We start from the raw sequence: 21,474 nt of genomic DNA on the forward strand, positions 1-21,474 counted from the left end.
CAGTACTCAGGTATTATCTGAAGACAGAGCAAAAAGGAATTCAGCTAACCCAGCAGGGAAAGGCAGAAATCCAGAAAAACAAGGCAAAACAAAACCAAAACACAAATGCAAAAAAGGAGAGCAGAAAACTTAGCTTTTGAGGAGCAGGAATCAGACTGGTCTCCAAGAATCCCTCAGCGTAATCACCCGCAAGGCAGAAGGGCGTCGACTGCCTTATATCCAGTCAGCAATCCCAGTCACCCAGTCATCATCATTCTGCTCAGGTGCTTTGTAATCAGCCTCACTACCTTCCTTCACCAGAAGAGGGAGTTCATCAGACCTCAATGGTGAAGGGGAAAATGAACTCACAACACAAGACCATGTTTATGTTAAAGAGGGTGAATACAGCCTTTAAAGACACGTTTATCCAGAGCATTCCTTATTGACTGTATCCTTGTGCACATTGTAATCTGTCTGACTGATGAAGGTCATTATATGACCCAAACATCTTTATTTTTGGATTGCCTGCACACAATAAAATTATTGTCTTACAACACTTACCTGAATGCCAAGTTTTCTACAAGATTTACATGGGATAGAATTCTACTTGGGCATCATCTACAGGAGTGCCGTGATTATTATTTTGTTTAGACATACAATGGGTGCGGAAAGTACTCAGGCCCCTTTAAATTTTTCACTTTTTGTTTCATTGCATCCATTTGGTAAATTCAAAAAAGTTCATTTTTTTCTCATTAATGTACACTCTGCACCCCATCTTGACTGAAAAAAACAGAAATGTAGACATTTTTGCAGAATTTTTAAAAAAGAAAAACTGAACTATCACATGGTCATAAGTATTCAGACCCTTTTCTCAGACACTCATTTTTAAGTCACATGCTGTCCATTTCCTTGCGATCCTCCTTCAGATGGTTTTACTCCTTCATTGGAGTCCAGCTGTGTTTAATAAAAATGAGAGGACTTGATTTGTAAAGGCACACACTTGTCTATATAAGACCTCACAGCTCACAGTGCATGTCAGACCAAATGAGAATCAGGAGGTCAAAGGAACTGACCAAGGAGCTCAGAGTCAGAAATGTGGCAAGGCACAGATCTGGCCAAGGTTACAAGAGAATTTCTGCAATACTCAAGGTTCCTAAGAGCACAGTGGCCTCCAAAGTCCTTAAATGGAAGAAGTTTTGGACCACCAGAAGTCTTCTTAGACCTGGCCGTCCAGCCAAACTACGCAATTGTGGGAGAAGAGCCTTTGTGAGAGAGATGAAGAAGAAACCCAAGATCACTGTGGCTGAGCTCCAGAGATGCAGAAGTTAGATGGGAGAAAGTTCCACAAAGTCAACTATCACTGCAGCCCTCCACAAGTTGTACCTCTATGGCAGACTGGCCTGATAGAAGTCTCTCCTCAGTGCAATACATATGAAAGCCCACATAGAGTTTGCTAAAAAACACACGAAGGACTCTCAGACTATAAGAAATAAGATTTTCTGGTCTGACAAGATGAAGATAGAACTTTTTGGTAATAAGTCTAAGCAGTATGTGTGGAGAAAACCAAGCACTGCTCATCACCTGCCCAATACAATCCCAACAGTGAAACATGGTGGTGGCAGCATCATGCTATGGGGATGTTTTTCAGCTGCAGGGACTGCAGGGACAATACGACTGGTTGCAATTGAAGGAAACATGAATGTGGCCAAGTACAGAGATATCCTGGATGAAAACCTCTTCCAGAGTGCTCTGGACCTCAGACTTGGCCGAAAGTTCACCTTCCAACAAGACAACGACCCTAAGCACATAGCTAAAATAACAAAGGGGTGGCTTCAGAACAACTCTGTGACCATTCTTGAGTGGCCCAGCCAGAGCCCTAACTTAAACCCAAATGAGCATCTCTGGAGAGACCTGAAAATGGCTGTCCACCAATGTTCACCATCTAACCTGACGGAACTGGAGAGGATCTGCCAGGAAGAAAGGCAGAGGATCCCCAAATCCACGTGTGAAAAACTTGTGGCATCATTCCCAAGAAGACTCATGGCTGTACTAGCTCAAAAGGGTGCTTCTACTTAATACTGAGCAAAGGGTCTGAATACGTATAACCATGTGATATTTCAGTTTTTCCTTTTTAATAAATTTGCAAAAATTTCTGCATTTCTGTTTTTCCAGTCAAGATGGGGTGCAGAGTGTACATTAATGAGAAAAAAGTAAACTTTTTTGAATTTACCAAAAGGCTGTAATGAAACAAAGAGTGAAAAATTTAAAGGGGTCTGAATACTTTCCATACCCACTATAGGTATAAATGGTCCATTGTTCTGCTTGCAGCTAACCCATAATGTCAAGACTAGACTGATTGACAAGTTTATGTTAGAAGGTTACACTTTATTTAGCTGCCTTGGAAGAATTAAGAATTAAAAGAATGAAAATAAAAAGATGTACCTTTCCTTCATATTCATAGTCTTGAGATTTCATGAGTCCGGTGTGTGTTGCATACGTTAATGCGTGAATTGGGAGCCCTCCACAACATGCACTATCAGTACTATCACAGTCCACCAGCTGTTGCTCACTCAGGGTCATCAGGTTATGGTTCTTTATGCATAATCGGGATTCAACCACACCCACCTAATATGACAGAGACATTCTTGTAACTCTAACTATTCCATGTATGTGACAAAAATATTGAAAATAAATAAAGAACACCTACTGTTGCAAAAGCCCAACAGGATCCACACAACCCTTGATTCTTAGCAGGTGTTACACATTTGGACTCTCTCCAGTCAACATGATCAGGTAGACCTTCTTTTAATCCGTAGGAGAAAGTAGGAGCCTGAGTTTCAGGCCCATTTGTCTTTAAGCAGCTCTTCCTCTTGACTTCTTCAGATGACTAGTATACATTTAGAAACCAATTACAAACATGCATAGTTGACTCTTTAAACCCTTTCCAACATCGGGCGAACATTTACGCAGATATCGGACTCCTTCCTTCGATGTGGACTCTGGCGGTAAGCCCATATCTTTCCTGACACATGTCACCTCTTTTGAACAGCTAACAAGTGCCTGGAACAGCTGCAGGTCGAATTAGTGATCGGCGCTCATATCAAGTAAGTAATTCAGCTACATATAGGTGATGGGAACATCACGTATATGTAGGTGAGCCGATAGGGCTATGGCAGCTTCTAATCTCCCATGGAGACTATTGAAGCATGCCAAAAGTAAGCTAAAAATATTAAAAAAATAAAAATATTAAAAGTTCAAATCACCCCCCTTTCGCCCCATTCAAAATAAAACATTAAAAAAAATCAAACATACATATATTTGGTATTGCCAGGTTCAGAATTGCCCAATCTGTCAATAAAAAAAGATTAACCTGATCGCTAAACGACGTAGCGAGAAAAAAAGAGAAAAAGCCAGAATTGCTTTTTTTTGGCCGCCGCGACATTGCATTAAAATGCAATAACGGGCGATCAAAAGATCGTGTCTGCCCCAAAATGGTATCATTAACCCCTTCACCCCCAAGGGTGGTTTGCACGTTCATGACCGGGCCAATTTTTACAATTCTGACCACTGTACCTTTATGAGGTCATAACTCTGGAACGCTTCCATGGATCCCGGTGATTCTGACATTGTTTTCTCGTGACATATTGTACTTCATGTTAGTGGTAAAATTTCATTCAAATAACTTGCGTTTATTTGTGAGAAAAACGGAAATTTGGCGAAAATTTTGAGAATTTCGCAATTTTCCAACTTTGAATTTTTATGCCCTTAAATCACAGAGATACAGCACACAAAAAACTTGATAACTAACATTTCCCACATGTTTACTTTACATCAGCACAATTTTGGAACCAAAATTTTTTTTTGTTAGGAAGTTATAAGGGTTAAAAGTTGACCAGCGATTTCTCATTTTTACAACACCATTTTATTTTTATGACCACATCACATTTGAAGCCACTTTGAGGGGTCTATATGATAGAAAATACCCAAAAGTGACACCATTCTAAAAACTGCACCCCTTAAGGTGCTCAAAACCACATTCAAGAAGTTTATTAACCCTTTAGGTGCGTCACAGGAATTTTTTTGAATATTTAAAAAAAAATGAACATCTAACTTTTTTTCATAAAAAAATTAATTCAGGTTCAATTTTTTTTATTTTACCAAGGGTAACAGGAGAAATTGGACTACAAAAGTTATTGTGCAATTTGTCCTGAGTACGCGGATACCTGATATGTGGGGGGGAACGACTCTTTCGGCGCATGGCAGAGCTCAGAATGGAAGGAGCGCCGTTTGACTTTTTCAATGCAAAATTGGCTGGAATTCAGATTGGACGCCATGTCACGTTTGGAGAGTCCCTGATGTACCTAAACAGTGGAAACCCCCTACAAGTGACCCCATTTTGGAAACTAGACCCCCCAAGGAACTTATCTAGATATGTGGTGAGAACTTTGAACCCACAAGGGCTTTACAAAAGTTTATAACGTACAGCGGTACAATTAAAAAATGATATTTTTTCCACAAAAATGATCTTTTCACCCCAATTTTTATTTTCCCAAGGGTAACAGGACCCTAAAAGTTATTGTGCAATTTGTCCTGAGTACGCTGATACCCCACATGTGGGGGTAAACCACTATTTGGGCGCATGGCAGAGCTCGGAAGGGAAGCAGCGCCATTTGACGTTTTTGGCTGGAATTGAGATCGGACACCATGTCGCGTTTGGAAAACCCCTGATGTACCAAAACAGTGGAAACCCCCCACAAATGACACCATTTTGGAAACTAGACCCCCTAAGGAACTTATCTAGATGTGTGGTGAGAACTTTGAACCCCCATGGGCTTCACAGAAGTTTATAACATAAAGCCATACAATTAAAAAATCATATTTTTTCCACAAAAATGATCTTTTCACCCTCAATTCTTATTTTTCCAAGGGTAACAGGACCCTAAAAGTTATTGTGCAATTTGTCCTGAGTACGCTGATACCCCACATGTGGGGGTAAACCACTATTTGGGCGCATGGCAGCGCCATTTGACGTTTTTGGCTGGAATTGAGATCGGACACCATGTCGCGTTTGGAAAACTCCTGATGTACCAAAACAGTGGAAACCCCCCACAAATGACACCATTTTGGAAACTAGACCCCCTAAGGAACTTATCTAGATGTGTGGTGAGCACTTTGACCCCCCCAGTGCTTCACAGAAGTTTATAACGCCCGGGCGTGAAAATAAAAAATTCGTATTTTTTCCACAAACATGATCTTTTAGTCACCATTTTTTTATTTTCCCAAGGGTACCAGGAGAAATTGGACCCCAAAAGTTGTTGTCCAATTTGTCCTGAGTATGCTGATACCCCATATGTGGGAGAAAACTACTGTATGGGCACACGTCGGGGCTCGGAAGGGAAGTAGTGACGTTTTGGAATGCAGACTTTGATGGAATGGTCTGCGGGTGTCATGTTGCCTTTGGAGAGCCCCTAATGTACCTAAACAGTGGAAACCCCCCACAAATGACACCATTTTGTAAACTAGACCCCCCAAGGAACTTATCTAGATGTGTGGTGAGCACTTTGAACCCCCCAGTGCTTCACAGAAGTTTATAACGCCCGGGCGTGAAAATAAAAAATTCGTATTTTTTCCACAAACATGATCTTTTAGTCACCATTTTTTTATTTTCCCAAGGGTACCAGGAGAAATTGGACCTTAAAAGTTGTTGTCCAATTTGTCCTGAGTATGCTGATACCCCATATGTGGGAGAAAACTACTGTATGGGCACACGTCGGGGCTCGGAAGGGAAGTAGTGACATTTTGGAATGCAGACTTTGATGGAATGGTCTGCGGGTGTCATGTGCATTTGGAGAGCCCCTGATGTACCTAAACTATTGAAACTCCCCACAAGTGACCCCATTTTGGACACTAGACCCCCCACGGAACTTATCTAGATGTGCGGTGAGCACTTTGAACCCCCAAGTGCTTCACAGAAGTTTATAACACTCGGACGTGAAAATAAAAAAATCATTTTTTTCCACAAAAATGATATTTTTCCCCCAATTTTTTATTTTTCTAAGGGTAACAGGAGAAATTGGACCCCAAAAATTGTTTTGCAATTTGTCCTGAGTAGGCTGATACCCTACATGTGGGGGTAAAACACTGTTTGGGCGCATGGCAGAGCTTGGAAGGGAAGGAGCACCATTTGACTTTTTCAACTCAGAATTGGCTGGAATTGAGATCAGACGCCATGTTGCATTTGGAGAGCCCCTGATGTGCCCAAACAGTGGAAACCCCCAATTCTAACTCCAACCCGAACCCCAACATGCCCCTAGCCCTAACCCTAACCCTAGCCCTAACCCTAACCCTAGCCCTAACCCTAACCCTAGCCCTAACCCTACCCCAACACACCCCTAGCCCTAACCCTAGCCCTAACCCTAATGGAAAAATGGAAATAAATACATTTTTTTTATTTTATTATTTTTCCCTAACTAAGGGGGTGATAACGGGGGGTTTGATTTACTATTTATGGCGGTTTTTATTTTTGGCAGCTGTCGCACGCTAAAAGACGCTTTTTATTGTAAAAATAGTTTTTGCATCACCACATATTGAGAGCTATAATTTTTCCGTATTTTGACACACCGGGTCATGTGAGGTCTTATTTTTTGCGGGACAAGTTGACGTTTTTATTGGTACCATTTTTGGGCACGTGAAATTTTTTGATCGCTTTTTATTCCGATTTTTGGGATGCAGAATGAAGAAAAACCAGCGTTTCATTAATTTCTTTTGGGGGGGTGCGTTTACACCGTTCCGCGTGCGGTAAAATTGATAAAGCGGTTTTATTCTTCGGGTCAGTACGGTTACAGCGATACCTCATTTAGGTCGTTTTTTTATGTTTTTGTCGGTTTTATGCAATGAAAACTATTTTATATAAAAAATAATTATTTTTGCATTGCTTTATTCTACGAGCTATAACTTTTTTATTTTTTCGCTGATGATGCTGTGTGGTGGCTCGTTTTTTGCGGGATAAGATGACGTTTTCAGCGGTACCATGGATATTTATATGCGTCTTTTTGATCGCGCGTTATTACACTTTTTGTTTGGCAGTATGATAATAAATCATTATTTTTTGCTTCGTTTTTTTATTTTTATTTTTTAAGGGGTTCGCTAAAGGGGTTAACTAATGGGACAGTTTTATAGGGCGGGTCATTACGGATGTGGCGATACCTAATATGTGCACTTTTATTGTTTTTTTTTTTATTATTTCCAAAAAATGGATTTATTGGGGGAATATTTTTTTTTTTTTTTCTAATTTATTTGGCGATTTTTTTAAAATTATTTTTACACTTTTTTTTATTTTTTTTTACTTTATTAAATAGTCCCAGGTGGGACATCACTGTCCTGTGACAGATCGCTGATCTATCACATCACAGATCACTGTGACAGATCAGCGATCTGACACAGGCACTGCAGAAGGCTTCCTCATGCCTGCGCTTTGCAGGCACTGAGGAAGCCAGCTTCCTCAGGCCCCCGAAGGCCCCTGTCGCCATCTTGGATTCGGGGGCCTGGAGGAAAGGAGTCCCCCGCAGCAGCGCTGCACATTGCGCTGCCGTGGGGGGCTCAGGGAAGCACGGAGGGAGCCCCCTCCCTGCCGATGCTTCCCTTTAACTCCCGGTACACCGCGATCATGTTTGATCGCGGTGTGCAAGGGGTTAACGTGTCGGGGGCGGTCCGTGACCGCCCCTGACACATTGTGCCAGGTGTCAGCTGTGATAATCAGCTGACACCCAACCGCGATCAGTGGCGCTCACCACGTGGGCGCCGCTGATCGCGCCCGACGTACTATCCCGTCCATGGGCATAGGGGCCCAGGTCCCATGGACGGGATATACCGTCGGATGTCAGGAAGGGGTTAAAAATGTCAGCTCGGCACGCAAACAATAAGCCCTTACCCAACCAGAGATCATGAAAAATGGACACGCTATGGGTATCAGAAAATAACGCAATTTGTCTATGAACTCGTAATGATCTGGAGAATCATAATAGCAGGTCAGTTTTGGCATTTAATGAACCTAGTAAAAAAAACAAACAAAAAACAACTGTGGGATTGCACTTTTATTGCAATTTCACCGCACTTGGATTTTTTTTCCCATTTTCTAGTAAACTACATGGTAAAACCAATGGTGTCGCTGAAAAGTAGAACTCATCCCGCAAAAAATATGAAGACAAGCCCTCACATGGCCATATGGATGGAAAAATAAAAAAGTTATGGCTCTGTGAAGAACGGGAGTGAAAAATGAAAACGCAAAAATGAAAATACCTCCGGGGGTTAAGGGGTTAAAGTCAGTGAATTGAAACAGTCTGCGTTACATCTATGTGCTTAAAACCTGTGAACCATAGGTAGAACCCCATCAATTGTTTCTCAGATTTTCCTTTTATAGAGAATGTTTCCATTCACTAAAAGAAAACAGAGATCTTGAATATAGTAGGGAATTGGAGCAAAACATAAGTATATTACAGTTATAGAATGTTAAATAACGACTGTGATTTATTTACAAAAGATACAAAATCCCCTTTCACCTTACACTTTCACCCTTTTAAGTGTTATCGCAAGAGCAGCGTTCATTTTAACCAATAGATCCTGGAATAATAATAAGTTCCACATTTGGATGTGTTTAAAAAAATGTTCCTGTGCTGAGATAATCTTATAAATGTGCCCCTGCTGTGTACTGTGTAATGGCTGTGTCTGACCGTACAGGGACATGGTCTGTTCATACCACAGCTCCTGGGCAGGGGAGGAAGTAAGAGAGAGGACAGCATGGGTTTGCAGCTATCTGGGCTAGCACCTAGTGTCTGAGGTTCTGGGGGGCCCATGGCTAGATTACCCTCATCATAGTCATTGGCAGTGGGCACCACTGAGAAGGGAAAAGATAAAAAGGTGTTGCAGAGATCGTCTGGAGGGGTAAGTGATTCCCATGATATGAGTGGGATGGCGCTGGGAGAGAGGACATGTAATTAAAGTTAATTTGGGGTAGGAGAGAGGACATGTCAATGCAATGAATTGAGGAAGGGTTGGAAAGACAACATGGAATTTTAATAAACTCGATGGAGAAGTGAAAGAGAGGATATTGAATTCCGAGAGACGTGGGGCAGAGACATGGAATTGTAATGATCGAGAAGTGAGAGAGAGGACATGAATGAATCTAATGAATTGGTGGGTCATTGAACTGCAATGAATTGGGGTTAGGGAGGACATGAAATTGCAATAAATTGGGTATGAGAACATAGAATTGAAATGACTTGGAGGAGGGAGCAAGAAGACAGGGAATTGAAATTAATTAGTGGGGAGAAAGGATATGGAATTGCAATTAATTGGGATGGGAAATGAGGGATTATGTAATTGAAATTAATTGGTGGAGGGCATGAAGTAACATCGAATTGGAGGGAAGAAGGCATGTAATAGTGAGTGAGATAGAGGACATGAAATTGCAATGAATTAGGGGTGAGAGTCACAGTGCTTAATTCATTTACAATTTTATTAGTCAGGGGAAAAGTGGCTAATTATAGTTAATGGAGGACACAATGCTGGCTTATCAATCTATATTTTGAATGGTGTATTGCACATTGGCGCAAATTATATATTAACAGTGTGGGGCATATCTGTATTCAGGGGTGCAGTATGGGGGACATAGAGGCAGCTTTGTTTTCTAAGGCTCCGATCACACCTGTGTAGGAAGCTTCCGCACAGGTTCCGTAATTTTTATTGGTGGACGCATGGTGCTGCACTATTTTTCGTTAAAAAGGCGGCCACCCAAACAGAAACCAACCAAAACCTATTATAGTCTGGTGCCTTTTGTTTTTCTCATAGGATGGATGCGTTTTTGCAGAAGTTCCCTTTTTCTGTTCCTATAGTACTACAGCAAAATGAAAATTCTAACACCAGTGTGAATGTAGCCTGATCCTGCACAACGACTTATTATAGAAGATCAACTCAGGACAAGGCATATATATATATTTTTTTAAATAAATAAACTTAAAAATCAACTTTCACCCATCATCATAATTGGGTGGAAAATTTTAAGGCAACTGCAGTCTTCTCACATATATGGATGAACTTACTATGTCCGCAAAATGATTCATTGCCATCCAGTATGTGGAGCGGCCTTCGTCAGCAAGCTTATTATGTTCCTGTACCTTATGCCAAGTGTCTTCCCAGATTTTTCTCCGGCGTACCTCCTCTCTGGTGGATGAATATTTTTTATCTGGTATAAAATATTTGGAAATGATTGTCACTGGCAGAAAAGGTCAGCTATTCTTAGACTATGTGCTACTTTCATTTTATATAAAATGTATTATTTATAAACTACCTTATAGATTGTAAGCTCTTCTGAGAAATGACCTCACTCCTCTTGTTTGAATTTCTGAACCATAATCCTATAAGTTTCCAACTATTAGATCAGTAATATTTGTCATTACTATTAATTAATTATTATTTACTATTTCACATCATCCCTTCCAAATCTACACTTGAAATATGTAGTTGTGATACCAGAGGCGTTTTTAAAAATACATTATTAAATGGGTGTTTTACCTCTGATTATCATACGGCCTTCACTTGTCTGAAAAATATCCTAAAATGTCTGGTTTACAACCGTAATATGGCAGGATGTTATGTCCTCAGTACCTGGCCTAACCATACTTGCATCACCACAGAATTTTATAAAGCTCAGTTTTATCACAATTGAAAGGTATTATGGTCACTATTAGCTAAAGGACATGTCTCATTAAAAAAAATACCTACTGTTTAAATTAGATTTTTATGTTAAATGTGTTTTTTTTTTAAATATGGTATTTTTTTTCATATGATCTACATTATGAAAAAAAAAGTGCGAAATCTAGCAATTTTTATACTGGCTATTAGGGCTATTTTAAGCTCAAACTTCTGATTGTCTATAGATAACTCTCCAGGAGTCTCATTATCATAACATATGGATTACAATGAGAGGCTACACCCCTGTGAGTAACTGAAAGCACAGGATCCATCAATCACAATAGCCGATATCACAGCTCTCCCCTCTCTTCAAAATGACCGTTGCACATGCTCATTAGATGCATCAATATGAAAGATAGAGTCTGAGTCAGTCTACTGCTGCTGCTGTATAGGTGGCTTTCCAGAAAGAATAGCAAGCAAAAGTCTAGAATACAGTCATTGATGAATATGAAATTTACAGAATTTCTATTTATTTTTATATAGATCGTAATATGAAGAATAAAAAATACTAACAATTTTTAAAATATTCATGTTACATCGGATGCCGTACGCTGGTGTGATTCCGGCCTAATGGCGGAAAGCTGAGGTCTGAATCTAGAAGGCCTTATTCCGTATTGAAAAGCACGTGATGCTTTTATATGAGTGAGCATGGGGAGTAAAGCTTTTTTCCTATCCTATTAACACAAAGGTGGGTGGCTGTACTTTATCACCTTTATGAAAACTTAGGATTTAGGACTACTTTGGAGGCGTATTATGAAAGATCTAAAGTGGTAGCCCTGTAAGAATCTATCCAAGTTGGGTTATACCTAGAGATGAGCAAATTTAAGTTTTAGAATTTTGCTAAACTCGACAAATTCAAATAATTTGTAATCGGTTTCTCTTAGAAAAAATGGACATACTGTCCATTTTCACACTGCGGAATGCTGCATCAGTCAGAGAAGATGGATAGACGGGCTTGCAGACGCTGATCCAAAAAACGTCTCCATCTTCTTCATTCAGTCTGTCTGTGAAAATCGAAACGCACAAATCTGAGTGTGGTCTGATTTTTTTTACAGACCCATGGACTTGAATGGGCAAATACGTTCCGATCACATGAGGCAAATCATGCATGCTGTAATTTTTTTTGTTCCTTAGACCACTCTGTCCAAGGAAACAATCGAACAAGTGCATGGTCTCACTTAATAATATGGGGTTCAGTGCTATCTGTCAAAAGGACGGATAACCCTCGTCCGATTTTTTGGGTCATGTGTGCAAGCTCTAATGGTTATGAATGTGCTGGCTTCCCCATAATGCCTTACAGTTATGTGTCACAGCACAGCAATGAAGATTAGTGGGTGAGGAAAAGAGAATAGTGACATATATGTCTTTTAAGAACAATTGGAGGTTTTGGAGTGCATTTGATTTGCCGTCAATCAATTCACCACAAACCGAATCTCGCAAGAAAACTTGGTGAAGCTGGCAAACTTGAATTTGAAAAGATTTTCTAATCTCTAATTATACCATTTTCCCTCATAGGTCATGTTCACACGTTCAGTATTTGGTCAGTATTTTACCTCAGTATCTGTAAGACAAAACCAGGAGTGGGTGATAAATACAGAAGTGGTGACGGGTTTCTATTATATTTTTCCTCTGATTGTTCCACTCCTGGTTTTGGATTACAAATACTGGGGTAAAATTCTGACCAAATACTGAAGGTGTGGCTATACTCTGATTGTAAGAGGTAAAGGTGTTGAATGAAGCAGTCGGTATCAAGACTGCTTATTTAAATTAGGCCGGGGTCACACTAGTGTATGGCATCAGAAGCGCTATGCTAATGGCACTCAGATAAAACTCTGCTGCGAGTCTGAGCCGAGTGTCAGTGCGCTATGCTCCAATCCTGTTGCATGAGAGAATCATAGCACAGGTGTGTAAAAGACGTAAAAAGTAATTTCTCCATCTCCTTTATTGCCAGCGACAATGCCAATCACACTGCACTCCGAATCAGCATGAGAAAATAGTCACAGATCTGGGCTGACCCGAGAATAATACTGGTCCGAGTGCTATGCCACACCATCAAATATGTGCATTTTTTACAAGAATTTTGTATGCATTATCCCCATTCATTAGAATAGGTGAAAAGCGCTTTAAAAACACTGAAAGAATGGACATACTGCAGATATGAAACTGCTTCAAATCTGCAAGGAAAAAATAAGCAGCCTGTGCATAAGACTTCAGAACAGAAATCTCATTCACTTTGCTGACACTAGGAAATCCTTTAGTTCTTGTGACTAATCTGTGCTGAAAAATTGTGACAAAAACGCAGCAAATACTTATCGTGTGCACATGCTCTTGGCTTGGGAGTGTCCCCTGCTCCTCTTCACTAAATTGCAATGTAGGGGATAAGTTTGAATGGATCAGCCATCAATCACCCGCCCTGCTTCTCCATCCAGTGTCTATGGGGCTGCTCCTTACCCCAGTTTTGCAGTGAGGAGGGGTGGCAGACCTCAGTTCTATAATCTTTGGGAGTCAAGTGGTGGCACCTCCAGTAATCAGTCGTTTATTAACTATCCTCTGAAAAATGTTAATTTAATAAATATGAAGGATGTATAATTTGGTCATATATTTGGAAAACCTTTGGCTTGGAGGAAACCTAAAGAGAATGTACATGGAGTATGTTCACATAAAATATGTAGAAAAAACAGCGAAGAAGTCCAATACAAAATTAGCAAATTTATAAACAATATTGTTCAAGTATATCAGGATTATCGAAAAAAGGGGAGAAGTGAGACAATGATGACCATAAGAGGTACATGGGCAAAAACAACAGGGCACACAGTGGTACATGGACATGGGAATGTACATAAAATTACAAATGTATCATACAAAGTTGAAATATACACCATAATCCCATATATAAAAAATTACCAGTCACAGTATCCCTTAATCAAGGCCGGACAGCACTACCATAGGCTGTGGAACCAGCCACCACTCATGGTATGTGCTAAAACGGAAGTAAACTCAAAATATTCACACAACATCATATTACCTTCAGACTGGTCTGTGAAGTAAGTCCACCCAAGTGTGCCCGCCCCAACGCACGTTTCGGCTAAATGGCCTTCATCAAGGTTGCCTTCTAGGTCCAGATAAATTGTACCCATTTGGTTGGTAATACTATACATAAGTGTATTTTTTTTACTATTTATTAATGGGTCATCTTTCCATGATAATATTATGGAGTATGTTCATGCAGTGTTTATTATATGGCAAAATTATTCTCAACTTATAGATTATGCTCACATATCGTTTTATCATGTTACTTACTGTATTTTGTCTTCCACGTGCTCCATTCTTGATCGAAAAAGGTCGAAGCCCAAGTACAGAAGAGGAAAGTGGCAAAAATACACAAACTTCTATTCAAATGCATTCTGAAAAATGACATAAATGTATAACTCACTAGTGCATTTAATACATGTAATACATTCTCATACTAATGTAAGCATGACCTTAAATACATCATGAATGGTTTAATTGCCAGATAAAGTAAAACTAATGGGAAATAAGTATTATCGTTAGTAATATTCATTCAACTAGGTTCTGCTGTACCATATTTCACTAACCTGAAAGCTGTGCACTGGCATATGAGTGTAATACCCCAGTCACACCAGTCAATATATATACTTATCTATGCGTGTGTTTTACAAGTCATTTAAAGTTATCAGATTCATTTAACTGAATATCACCACCACTTTCAGCCTGTCACAATCTGATTACTGGAAACAGTTAAGTGCGATAAGATTATCAAATTGTACTTCAAGGCTTTTTTTGTTGAACGTTTTTACTGGTTTATTATAAGAATTCATTCTACATTGTGGAATAAATGTGTTTCATTTTTTCCACTTCTTAGAGTATAATAATTTTCCAGCATGCAGAGATCTTGAAAATGGGGAGGAATAGAAACACAAGGAATAGTATTAGGCTCTTTTATTTTACAGCTATTACATAGTGTCCCAGGAAGAGAGACATAACTACTAGAAGGGGCTCAGGATTTAGAACATTATACCAGGAAGGGGCCCAGGTTGGGGGACATTATACCAGGAAGTGGCCCACAGTGAGGAATATTATTACGGGTAGGAGTAAAGGATTGGGCATTATTACTGGAAGGATCCCATTTTGGGGGACACTATACCAGGAAAAGACCCAGGATGGGGGGCATTATACCAGGAAGGGTAGCATGTGGGGGGCATTATTACAAGAGAGGGTCCAGGATGGGGAACAAAATTACAAGAAGGAGCCCCCGAATGGGAAACATCATTACTGGAAGGGGGCTAAATAGGAAACATTATTACAGGATGGGGACATTATTACAGGACATCACCCAGGATAGGGGGCATTATTATAGGAAGGAACCAGGATGGGAACCTTAAGAATGGAAGGAGTCAGGATCTTGAGATTATTATAGGATGGGGACATTATTACAGGATGGGGCAATATTTGATGAAGGAATTCAACACATATATCTTTATAGGATCTAGAATGCTACGAAAAGGCCTATAAATGTAGGTGGAGGACCAGGTCCAATTTTTGCACTTGGGCTCATTAGACTCTAGTTATGTCACTGTTTATAATCATCCTATTATTTGATCAGACAACCCTTTTATCAACAACAGCCTGCTCTGTCTGTAGACAGGTCCTGTTTTTGTGTAATAGATGTTAGTGCAACAACATCAAACTTCTTTCTAATTTTGAATAAATTTACACAAAAACATATGAGTATAGGTTTGCTATTACCCATGACTATTTCAACAAATATGCCAAGAAATGGGCGAAGTGGCTGGAAACATATCCAACGCACTGAACTAGTTTATTTATGTGCACCAAACCGATTTCAAACCATCTGATTACGTTTGTATGATTGTATGACTATATGATTATATGTTTAATGTAGACACTATATAGAGCCTGTTCGGACCTTGTGGTCCTCTCCTTGTTATTACCCTTCCCCCTTCCTCCTCCCCTCTTCCCCCTTCCCCCGTCCCACTCCCCTCATTTCTTATTTGTATTTAAATGTGCAATAAAAATTATTGGAAAAGAAAAAGTAAAACAGTTGAAAAAATGTGATGTGAACTTAAAATTCTTAGAGAGCCTTTATCTAATAATTGCCTTGTGACCTCAACTAAAACTGATGTGGTCCTAAACCTAAGGCACCATAGACATAGCATAGCTATGCTTGAGACCACATCTGATTTGCAAATGTCTGCTCTTATTATATTATTCATGAGGGTTGAATAATTCTGAGATTGCAATAGTCAACAAAAGTGGCATTTTGTGATGAATTTGGATTAAATATTTATTATAATAGTTGTGCTGAGTTATTTAAATTGTTTTGCTTGATTGTTTTTTTTTTACAAACAGCAGAATTGTTAAACATTTTGCTAATGACCTTGTTTTCAATGGGGTGGAAAAATTTTGATTGTAAGTGTATATATGCTGATTGAGTATTGCTACATTTCCCCCAGATTGTTATCACAGATGACTTCCATGTATCATCAGTGTGATACATATCGGCGCCTAGGATTTAGATATTCTGTTATTGCTGTTTCCCAGAGCCGGGTGCTGAAGACAGCTCGCATCATTTTCCCTGATAGCGCTGCGATCAGCGCTAGCAGAGGACAAGATTGAGATATTTAGCTGATAACAGCTAGAGCAGGCGACAGATGAAAGTATTCATCAGCCTCTGCCTGTGCTATAAATAAATAATAAAAAAAGACTTGGAGTTCCCCTGTATTTTTGATAACCAGCCAGGCAAAACTGACAGCTGCAAGCTGCAACCCTCAGATGTCAGGTTTAGCAAGGTTGGTTATCAAGAATCTATTAGATATGCCAATACTGGTGCTTTGCCCTGCTATTCCCACTTGCCCTGTGGCAGTGACAAGTGGGGTTCATATCTGTGGGGTTGATGTCACCTTTGTATTGTCTAGTGACATAAAACATGGCTTGGTAATAGAAAGGCGTCTATAAGACACCTATCCATTGCTAATCCTATAGTTGTGTTGTAAATAAACACACAGCCAGAATAAAGTCCTTTATTTGAAATAAAAAAAAACACATTTTTCCTTTTTTATTTAAAATTAACAATAACAGTTATACTCACCTAAGCGCAGTCTCCAATGAAGGAAACCACCTATGCCAAAACATGGTATCCATCCACAGACAGCTGTTTCGGGGTATTGCCCTTCCCGTGGCATACATGTTTTTGCATATTTCCCATAAGGGATGGGGGCATTGCTCTAGAATCACTGCGTTGAGAAACATGTGATGGTGTCTCCGCAGTGTTGGATGTTGATCTCCATGAGGTCACTCATCCTCATTTTCATAGTCTTTTACTAGGCATTGCTCCTACTAGCCAGTTTCCTACTCCACACTGATGAGGGGCAATACCCCGAAACAGCTGTCTGTGGATGGATACCATGTTTTGGCATAGGTGGTTTCCTTCATTGGAGACTGCCCTTCCCGTCGTTGTTCCTTCCCGGTGAAAGACCTGGCTAGTCATTGCTTGCATTGAGAAACATGTGATGGTGTCTCTGCGGCTGATTGATTTACATGTTTTTGCATATTTCCCATAAGGGATGAGGGCATTGCTCTAGAATCACTGCGTTGAGAAACATGTGATGGTGTCTCCGCAGTGTTGGATGTTGATCTCCATGAGGTCACTCATCCTCATTTTCATAGTCTTTTACTAGGCATTGCTCCTACTAGCCAGTTTCCTACTCCACACTGATGAGGGGCAATACCCCGAAACAGCTGTCTGTGGATGGATACCATGTTTTGGCATAGGTGGTTTCCTTCATTGGAGACTGCCCTTCCCGTGGTTGTTCCTTCCCGGTGAAAGACCTGGCTAGTCCTTGCTTGCGTTGAGAAACATGTGATGGTGTCTCCACGGCTTGTGTTTTGCATGTTTTTGCATATTTCCCATAAGGGATGGGGGCATTGCTCTAGAATCACTGCGTTGAGAAACATGTGATGGTGTCTCCGCAGTGTTGGATGTTGATCTCCATGAGGTCACTCATCCTCATTTTCATAGTCTTTTACTAGGCATTGCTCCTACTAGCCAGTTTCCTACTCCACACTGATGAGGGGCAATACCCCGAAACAGCTGTCTGTGGATGGATACCATGTTTTGGCATAGGTGGTTTCCTTCATTGGAGACTGCCCTTCCCGTGGTTGTTCCTTCCCAGTGAAAGACCTGGCTAGTCATTGCTTGCGTTGAGAAACATGTGATGGTGTCTCCGCGGCTGATTGATTTACATGTTCTTACATTTTAATAGTCTCCACCCTAGGTCTAAGAAATCCTCTATACCGAGATCTCAGTTCCAGAGGGCAAATCATATTGTGACAGATAACGGCATACGAACACGAGTAAAGGAAATGCACTCTAAGTTTCGAGAAAGAGGCTATCCTGAACATATACTTGTTGAGTCCCTTAAAACTTGTACCACACCACGTCTTGATTTCAGCAAACAAATCCCTTTCGTTCATTCATTCCATCCATTTGCCTATAGATTACACAGGACCATTCGCCAACATTGGCAAATACTTCAGGAGGCACATCCAGATATCCTGGAATTCATTAAACCATTTCTTCCTTGTTTCAAACGTGTGGCCAACTTGAGAGATAAACTAGTTAGGGCTGATATAGGCAAATCCATCACCTCACAGACACAATGGTTTTTACAAAAACCTAAGTCCGGTACCTTCCCTTGTCTGAGATGTAATCAATGTAATAATGTGATAAAAGGTGAAATCATCCATCATCCCCATTTGGGCAAATCTTTCAGGATTAAGGATTTCTCTACCTGTGACACGTCATACATTATATACCTCATAAAATGCCCCTGTGGTTTAATGTATATAGGAGAAATCACACAACCTGTGAAGGATCGGATCTCCAAACATAAATCCACAATTAGATGCAAGAACCTACTACTGCCCATTCCTCACCATTTCATCACTCAAAACCACAAGATCTCTCAACTTCGTTTTCAGGTGATAGAGCACATATCCAACCAAAGACGGGGTAGTAACCATATTAAATTATTGAAACAAAGAGAAGCATACTGGATACACACATATTAGGTACCCTAGCACTTAAGGGCCTCAATAGGGAATACAACTTGCTATCTTTCTTTTAATTTGATACCTTATCTCCTTAATTACAGGTGCTATATATTATTTTCCATGTGTTTGTTTTTATAATTCCTCTTTTCTAGAAAAACATACTGTATGCCATCATGTTGATTATTACCTCTGTTTTTTATTATCACCATACATCATCTGCTATAATAGTCTTGTGATATCGAATGCATCTGTATATTATTCAATGCCACTAATACTTTTGTATCCTTTTTGCAGTCGTTTGTATTGATTCCTCAAAACCCTCCTGGATCCTTGTCCTTGCGCTATACCTGCCAGTGATATCTCTCTTCCTTTCATAAGCCACTACCACACTTTCCTGCTGCTTGGAACGCAATCTGGCACCGTGAACGCATAATAAAATGGCAGCTGTAATGCAATTGGAACGCACGTCCATCACACGTTCACTTCCACTAGGCACTGATAGGTTGTTCTTCTGAGAAAGTCCCATCCCTTCCATTTTTCTTCCGAGACACCAAGCTTCCCTGCACAGCTGACGACCGGAGGATACCATGTCGCTGCAGGACGTATATACACACACAGTCTTTTCTTTCAGGTGAGCCACACTCTCCCTCATCCCCCCATTTTTTGCCTCATATGCAAGGATCTTTTCCTCATGTTCTCTGCCACACAGGCTACAGAGGCAGAAGAGATCTTTGGACATGGATAGTCCCATTGCACTGTGCCCACTTAAACAGGTAGGCTATGTTTATACAGTATATCTATTAGTCTATTGATCCATTAGTCACTATATTTTACCACCTTGTTTATAGATATATTACCACCTCCGACTCACTTATTGAACGAGACCACACATATTCAAAGCAGTCTGGTAGGTTTCAATACCTCCTTCCTTGCGCTCTCCTCTCTAACATGGTATCTACTGTATATTGTATATGCCATTCAGTAATCTCTAATTTCTTTGGAGCAATGCTTATTTGGATTTCACTGCATTGATACACATGCTAAATTGTCTAATGACATACACACTATTTTTGGCTATTGTATATACTTTATTTTTGATTCAGTTTAATGGATTCTGTTTTTGTAACAGTGTATTGTAGAATTTTATTTTGTAGTAACTGATGAAGGCCAAATTGGGCTGAAACATTTTATTTTTTTTGATTGCATTAAAATATGAGAAATCATCCCAAGTTGAGTGCCAAGTTTTCTTTGTAATTTACTTACGGTGTGGGAACCTACTTGAGCACCTCCTTTAGTAGTGCATACAGTGTTTTTCTTCCCTTTACAAATCAAGTCCTATCAGTTTAATAAAACAGGGCTGGACTCTAATGAAGGAGTAGAACCATCTCAAGGAGGATCACAAGGAAATGGACAGCATGTGACTTAAATATGAGTGTCTGAGCAAAGGGTCTGAATACTTATGACCATGTGATATTTCTGTTTTTCTTTTTTAATAAATCTGCAAACCTTTCTACATTTCTCTTTTATATGTCAAGATGGGATGCAGAGTGTACATTAATAAGAAAAAAATTAACTTTTTTGAATTTACCAAATGGCTGCTATGAAACAAAGAGTGAAAGAATTAAAGGGATCTGAATACTTTCCGGACCCACTGTACATGTGGTAACTGTGTGCCGCATCAGTAGCATATGCATTGGCACCTGAGAATCAGTGGGACTGTTAATGCTGTTCCCTGGTGCCGGATTCTGAAGAAATGTCTCATCATTCTCCCCTGCTCCCGCTGCAGTTTGCACCAGCAGGGGAGAATGTTGAGAGTTTTAATCAACTGATGAAATTGAGAGCAGCCGGCTGATGGGAGTATTTATCAGCTACTGTCTGCACTATAAATACAGGTGAGCTTCTCACTAAATTAGAATATCACCAAAAAGTTCATTTATTTCAGTTCTTCAACACAAAAAGTGAGTCTCATATATTATATAGAGTCAATACAAACAGAGTGATATATTTCAAGTTTTTTTTCTGTTAATGTTGATGATTATGACTTACATCCAATGAAAACCCAAAAGTCATTATCTCACTAAATTAGAATTAACAAAAAACACCTGCAAAGGCTTCATCAGCATTTAAAAAGGTCCCTTAGTCTGTTTCAGTAGGCTCCACAATCATGGGGAAGACTGCTGAATTGACAGATGTCCAGAAGGCAGTTATTGACACAAAAAAAAAAGTGTGGTAGAAAAAGGTGCACAAGCAACCGGGATAATTGCAGCCTTGAATGGATTCTTAAGAAAAGCCATTCAAAAATTTAGGGGAGATTCACAAGGAGTGGACTGCTGCTGGAGTCATTGCTTCAAGAACCACACACAGACGTATCCAGGACATGTGCTACAAGTGTTGCATTCCTTGTTTCAAGCCACTCATGGCCAATAGACAACGCCAGAAGCATCTTACCTGGGCCAAGGAGAAGTAAACACAACAGTAACACATCACGGTACTTCTACTTTTATAACAAGATAAATGAATATCTATAGTGAATAACCGCAGTTCTCTGTAAAGAAATGGAAACCCCTAAGAGAGAAGGAACCAGCCAAAATACCCCAGAACAATGGAAAGCCAAGAAACAACCAAAGAATATGCAATAAAAAGACATATTTA

At 39.9% G+C, this 21,474-nt stretch overlaps 1 protein-coding gene across 2 annotated transcripts in view; it reads right to left on the reverse strand.

Annotated features, from left to right (window-relative positions):
* The window catches only part of LOC141098890 (cathepsin J-like), a 35,506-nt gene extending 21,083 nt beyond the window's left edge, over positions 1–14,423 (reverse strand). Inside the window, exons 1-5 of one of the 2 annotated variants that reach the window (XM_073586857.1) lie at positions 14,325–14,423; positions 14,029–14,132; positions 10,077–10,219; positions 2,687–2,866; positions 2,422–2,604 (exon numbers count right to left, since the gene is read on the reverse strand). In XM_073586857.1, the coding sequence (XP_073442958.1) occupies positions 2,422–2,604; positions 2,687–2,866; positions 10,077–10,219; positions 14,029–14,131 (609 nt within the window). In that variant the 5' untranslated portion in view covers position 14,132; positions 14,325–14,423. Of the gene's footprint in view, positions 1–2,421; positions 2,605–2,686; positions 2,867–10,076; positions 10,220–14,028; positions 14,147–14,324 lie in introns of those variants that run through there. The other variant, XM_073586856.1, reaches the window with a different exon arrangement.
* Positions 14,424–21,474: the final 7,051 nt, after the last annotated feature.

The sequence above is a fragment of the Dendrobates tinctorius genome, unplaced genomic scaffold (assembly GCF_039654945.1).
Source record: "Dendrobates tinctorius isolate UK_male_01 unplaced genomic scaffold, ASM3965494v1 ptg000097l, whole genome shotgun sequence".
Classification (NCBI taxonomy): domain Eukaryota; kingdom Metazoa; phylum Chordata; class Amphibia; order Anura; family Dendrobatidae; genus Dendrobates; species Dendrobates tinctorius.